At 41.2% G+C, this 6,370-nt stretch overlaps 1 protein-coding gene across 1 annotated transcript; it reads left to right on the forward strand.

Moving 5' to 3' along the window:
* Positions 1-1,377: 1,377 nt before the first annotated feature.
* Positions 1,378-6,065, forward strand: ggctb (gamma-glutamylcyclotransferase b). Its single transcript, XM_086037649.1, has 4 exons — positions 1,378-1,728; positions 1,797-1,942; positions 2,039-2,171; positions 5,738-6,065. The coding sequence occupies exons 1-4, from the start codon at positions 1,618-1,620 to the stop codon at positions 5,858-5,860; spliced, it is 513 nt and encodes a 170-aa protein (XP_085893775.1). The 5' UTR covers positions 1,378-1,617; the 3' UTR covers positions 5,861-6,065.
* Positions 6,066-6,370: the final 305 nt, after the last annotated feature.

Below are 6,370 nucleotides of genomic sequence, written 5' to 3' on the forward strand. Positions count from 1 at the left end.
GAAGTGTAAACAACACTGCATACTCTATGTGAGCAATTTTTGTGGTTTCATGTCTAAATGCTTGTCATTAAGAAGTATCACAGATTGCTATTTTGGTTCTACTCAATTTATCCTCTGGTGGAGGAAACACTTTTGCACATTTTTATGAAGGTTGGTTGGAAAAAAAAAACCCACACACAACACACATTTTGTCACAATTTAAATGCTTTTCCGCTTGTTGAAAAGAGCGGGTGAACAGATTCCATCAAACCCATAGGTTTTCAGGTCTGTCATGTATATTATCCATTTAAATATATGGGCCATTCTACTAAATTGGTTCAAATTCAGAGTTGGAAAATGTGTGGAATTTGTATTTTATTTCTGAAAAACGTTTATTGTATTCATTTTGTCATATAAATATATATATATATATATATATATATATATATATATATATATATATATATATATATATATATATATATATATATATTTATAACACAAGTATCACTTACTGGCAACTAGTGGGCAAAAGGTAGAAGCACCACTGACTAAAAAAAAAAGAATCTTTAGATACATGCATAGAACTACATCAGAGAAGTTTCCTCATCTCATTTAATCCATCACTTATATAATGAAGTTAAAGGTTTGAATTGTAAATCACACCAAGCAGGCGTGGGACAGCATTTTTTTTTTCAGCAAAAATGCAATGAAATTCCTCCAATGACACCAATAGTGAAATGTTTACAGACACATGAATGATGACTGTTTTAAATTGTAGAGCTCAGTGTTGCCTGGGTAGTTGCGGCACATCGTGGTTATTGTGTGACGATCAAAAAACTAAATTAGTCACTGAGATGGGAAAAGCAAGGCTCTGTCTGACACACTGAATCCAAGATGGAAGCATGAAGCCATTACTGCAGTTTGTTGGTGTTTATTTGACTCTTCATTGAACTATACTTCCGACTGTACAATGAATCAAAACAAAGATGCAGTGTTGTTCAAAAGGATGGTAAAAACTAGCGGTCAACAGAAATATCTGCACCCTGCCTTCTCTCTCCCTGTACCAAGCAAACAAAAAACATTTCCAGGTAGACACAGGTGATATTAATTAGGTAATCACTCCACCCCAGTGACACACCCCAACACACTTAGTTCCGCCCACACACAAAGACACACCTTTTATCCATAGCAACATGCAAGCAACATCCCTGCCTCTACAGTGGTATCACACTAAAGGCGTGCAACTTTAAACTCAGACTTGACTGTATAGTGTAAAAACACGCAGAAAATGATTCCTTACTAATCAGCAATATAGCAGGCCGCGAACGGTAAACCTGCGATTCAGTATTGGTTCATTGTATTTCCATTCAAATGTACTTGAACAATGACAAGCCACAAGGTACTCTGTGAACATCAACTGGGCTCAAATTCGGCACAGGGGATTAGCATGAGAATAGTTTGTAAGTGCTGGAAGGTCACTAGTTCATTTGGATCCCACTCCAGCTCATGCTCTCTCACCTTCACCCCATACTGCCCTGCACACAGAGCTTGGACCCAGCTCGGTCCCCGTTTTACCCTGAATGCTGATATTAGTAACTGTCTGTTTGACTCCCCTCCTGATAAACGGGAAAGAGCATGGAGGATAGCCACACCTTCTTGTACTTTGCGTATGGGAGCAACCTGCTAAAGGAGCGACTGCAGCTCAAGAACCCGTCTGCAACGTTGCACTGTGTGGCCAGACTAAAGGTAGGGTCATCTACAGCTGTCCCACATAGACTTTACAGTTGTACACAGACGACTCATTTCTCTTTCAGGACTATAAATTGGTGTTTGGGAACTATAAAGGCCTCGCCAGTGAGCGGTGGCATGGAGGTGTTGCCACCATAGAGCGCAGTCCAGGAGATGAAGTGTGGGGTGTGGTGTGGGAGATGAACAAGTCTGATCTAAAGTCTCTAGATAGGTGACATCTCATCTCGCAAGCAACTTTGAGACAGTCTAACGTTTTCCCCGTGAAACTGACGTGTGTGTTTGTGTGTGTCCAAATGTGCACACGCAGTCAGGAGAACGTCATGTTGGGTGCGTACAGCCCTGTGGAAATATCGGTAAGGACAAAAGGCCGGGAGATGAGTTGTCGCACCTACTTAATGAACAGCTGTGTGTATGCCCCACCATCACCACAGTACCTACTGGTAAGTGCGCATTTACTACATGTTACTTTATACTTGCCTACTTACTTATTCCCCTTGGTTTATTGCTCTTTAGAACACAAGGAGGAACCATATTTGATAAGTCAAAATGGATGTCACTTGCCTCACTGTAAAGGCCCTGATACACCAAAACGACGTTCACCAACAGTGATAGACGCTTGCCCCCTGTGGCGTCCGGCCGGCTGTCGGCACGTCACGCTGGCAAAGCACACCGCAACGACAGACAGTGACGCTGACCATTAAAGTACCTTCTGCGCATGCATAAGATGTAATACCCTTCCATTCCATCGGCGGCGGTAGTCACCATTTCTCATGGTTAGAAAACTCCAACCGGAAAGATGTTGGCCGGGGGCGGATTATAAAAACGTAAACAATGCATTCGGCTCTATTCTTTGCTCATGATGAACGCCCACGCGTAGTAAACCATCACGTTCTTGACACAGTATTGTGAAATACTTACATTGTCAACCCTCGCTCTTGTACTTGTAAGAAGATTAAGGCAGCGGAGGTGTGCTCATTGTTTTTCCGCCTTTGTCAATTCACGTTGGTGCTTTGCGCGCTGATTTGCTAGCTAACAGCCAATCAGAGTGACCAACTGTCACGACTAGCGACGTCGATTCAACATACGTAAACGCCCCCAAGACGCTTACAGATGGGTGATGACACTACGACGGTGGCCACTACACCAATCAGACGGCGCTTAAAGACGCAACGACGCTTAACGACCTCCGACGTCGGTTTGGTGTATCAGGGCCTTAAGGTGCTGGCATGTCGTGATTTCTCCCAGACAAGGAGCAAATGACGCTAAGAACGATCATGATTCTTTTCATGGTCTTCTCATAATTTGACATCTGGGCTGGAACAGAAAAGGGCCTTTTCTAAACTGCCCCCGCAAAGTTGGACGCATACAAATGCTTTAAGCACAGGTTTCAAACTCAAGGCCTGGAGGCCAGATCTGGCCCGCTGCATCATTTTATGTAACCTGAGAAAACAAGTCAAGCATGTCAACTTACATGGTGATTAAACATTTATATATGGTTTCAAAGTCATAACGGCCCTCCAAGGGAATCTATAAACAGTATAGATATATAATTTCAAAATGAGTTTGACACCCCTGGTCTTTGTAAGCAGGAAAAAAGAAGATTCAGGTGCAATGGCTTCGTTAGGTCCATTTTAGAGGGGCTAAAATATTATTAAGCCCCACTAAATGATTTGGTTGAAATTTTTAAATATACTAAATAACACTGCAAATCTAATGCTAACTTTAACAGCATTTTACCAGTCTTTGTTAGCTCATTGTGAAATTTTGTGCTTGCACGCTGCAGTCACATCTTATGTATCTGCTGGGGGCTGAGCACCCCCCGGACCCCCATCTAAAAAACCTCATGACGCTCCTGTTCAGGTGGAACAACGGTCTAGTCCTCACCCCTTAATCAACAGATTAATCTTTAGAAACTTTAGTCATTGTGTAAATGGTGGCAAAATTGATTTAATAAACACTATTAAAAGAATTTTGAAGTTGCCAAATCAATCTTTAAAATATTAAAAAAGTTGTTTTGAGGGTGGTATTGAGAATAGAATCAGTAATAAATACATTTTGTAATGTCGCATCGCTTGTTTACCCTCACCCTTTTCCTCCATGAACCATCCAGAAAAAAGATCAATCTGCTTGCCCCCATCGTCACCTGACGGTTATCAACCAATCGGTCACATTGCACACACCTCTGCCACGCGCCATGATCACACAGTTTGTTTGTGACAATGCCAGATTGTTCTTCTGCACATTGAGAGCTTCAAATAATGTACCTATGCCTGCGAGAATGAATGCAGATGAAGACAGTATGGCTTTGTGACCTTTGCTTTGTCTTCTACTGTACATAAAGCGTATGCATTCGACTGCTTTTTGTTGTGTTGGATACCTACCGAGTGGAGGTGATCTTTGCTCCCTTGAAATGCTAATATGCTGATAACATGTAGGACAACAGAGGCTTATGGTGCCCTGTCTACAGCAAAGGGACATATTAGATAGCTTCAATTCTACAAATCTCCCTAGAATCCTGTCAGCGAATCAATCAGCAAATATTGATGATTGACAATGCAAAACTCACAATTAAATCATAATTTTTTAAATCATAATTAAAAATAAACGAGAAGTAAATTATCCTAACATAGGATTATTTTTAAAGTAATGAAAAAAATGTAACTCATTCAATCCCAATATATTATCAATATTTTCACATGGAAGGGTAAAGGAGGGTCTGAAAAATTCAAAAGATCTTACTAAAATAAAGTATTCTAATTTAATTCAGATTTCAATTACTGCCTAAAGAGTTAACACACTATATCTATATAAAAAACTCTTTTACTGTCTGATTGTTTTTTTTAAACTCCAATTTGCAAATCCAAAAGTAGTGTAGTGGTTGTCATTGCTGATTTCTATGTAGCTAGCATGGTATGGTTTCCCACTCAATGCCCCATTCACAGATGCTCTGCGAATGACTGGTGATCAGTCAGCTGGAATAGGCTCCAGGCACTTCCATGACAATGAAGCAGGATAGAAAATAGAACATGGGCGAATGGTTTTATAACAGACAACACACTCATTGTTTATTACACATTTTCATAACAGAAATAAGTATTAGGATGAACACCTGGTAGCCCGAGGGCCACACTGTGAGTGGGCCCTCGATTAATTAAAAATTTTTTTTAAAAAAGTGCGGAAAGGAGGGGATATAACATGTTTCCTCTGTTACACCCTCATACTGGTCGGCACTCATCGATTCACATATGCATGTTATATATTTTTTTCGAGATGTAATTGTATTTATTTATAATTTGTATGGGCGACTGGTTAGCACGTCCGCCTCACAGTTCAGAGGTCGTGGGTTCGATCCCGGCCCCGTCCTCCCTGTGTGGAGTTTGCATGTTCTCCCCGTGCCTGCGTGGGTTTCCTCCGGGTACTCCGGTTTCCTCCCACATTCCAAAAACATGCATGGTAAGTTGATTGGACTCTCTAAATTGCCCCCAGGTGTGAGTGTGAGTGCGGATGTTTGTTTGTCTCTATGTGCCCTGCGATTGGCTGGCATCCAACGTGTCCCCCGACGACAACTGGGATAGGCTCCAGCACGCCCGCGACCCTGGTGAGGATAAGCGGTATCCATAATGTATGGATGGATATAATTTGTATTATATTTATTTTGGGGGGAAGGCGTTGTGTTTTGTTTTTTGGAGGAGGGAACCAAGCCCCTTTTTTGTGGGAAAGCAGCCACCAAGTACGCGCAAACATATTTGCAAATATGTCAAACTAAAACGTACTTGCAAGTATCTTCGAACGTACTTGCGAGTAAGTGCAAATGTACTAGCGAATTTATTCGAAAGTATTTGCCAGTCAACATTTTTTACTCCACGTTGGCAGTTCCATGCTTCTGTCGTTAAAAAAATACCAAATAAAAATTCGGTAGTAATTGTACAGGCAACGTTACGAATGCCAATCACAGCAGCCAGGATGTTTAACAAGAACATGTATAATTTTGATTTTCCCATTGAAGGTGATTGTGATGGGAGCAGAGCAAAACAGATTGCCTAAAGACTACCAGGAGAAGCTAAGAGCGATCAAGACCAACAAGTATGAGGGTCCTCTATCTCTGATGGTTGAGCTGGAGCTCCAGTGAGTCAGAGAAGCAGAAACACACACCGATCCGAGGCCGGATCCAACAGACTGCAAGCCCCACTTTAAATGGACCAAAATCACCTACTACTAAATCTAACATTATGTTTATGTTGTCATGCCAGCTGGATTTCACATATATTGAGAAAGCTCTCATTGCATGCTATTAGCTGGGTAAAGAATTTGGTTGGAGAGGTTCATTGAACGATTTTCTACAATAAAATGTTTTATAAGACTGCCTCATGCTTCTGAAGACAAAGTGCAATGAACATCAAGTCAGTACATGCTTTTGCGACCAATCATTCGCTGGACTCTGGTCTTTTCAGATCCCAAAGTTAGAAATCTTAGACTATGATTTTTCAGATCTAGATAATGCCTGAGTACCCCACTTTTCATTGTGGCCTCAGTTCCCAGCCCAAGGCTGTGGTTTTTCGTTTTTAGCTTTCAAGTTTATTTACATCGACCTTAATCACTAAAGCACATATAAAAGGGCTTGATAGACCCACACTTCACA

The sequence above is a fragment of the Filicampus tigris genome, chromosome 8 (assembly GCF_054856515.1).
Source record: "Filicampus tigris isolate MCC_2025a chromosome 8, RoL_Ftig_1.0, whole genome shotgun sequence".
In the NCBI taxonomy this organism is placed as follows: domain Eukaryota; kingdom Metazoa; phylum Chordata; class Actinopteri; order Syngnathiformes; family Syngnathidae; genus Filicampus; species Filicampus tigris.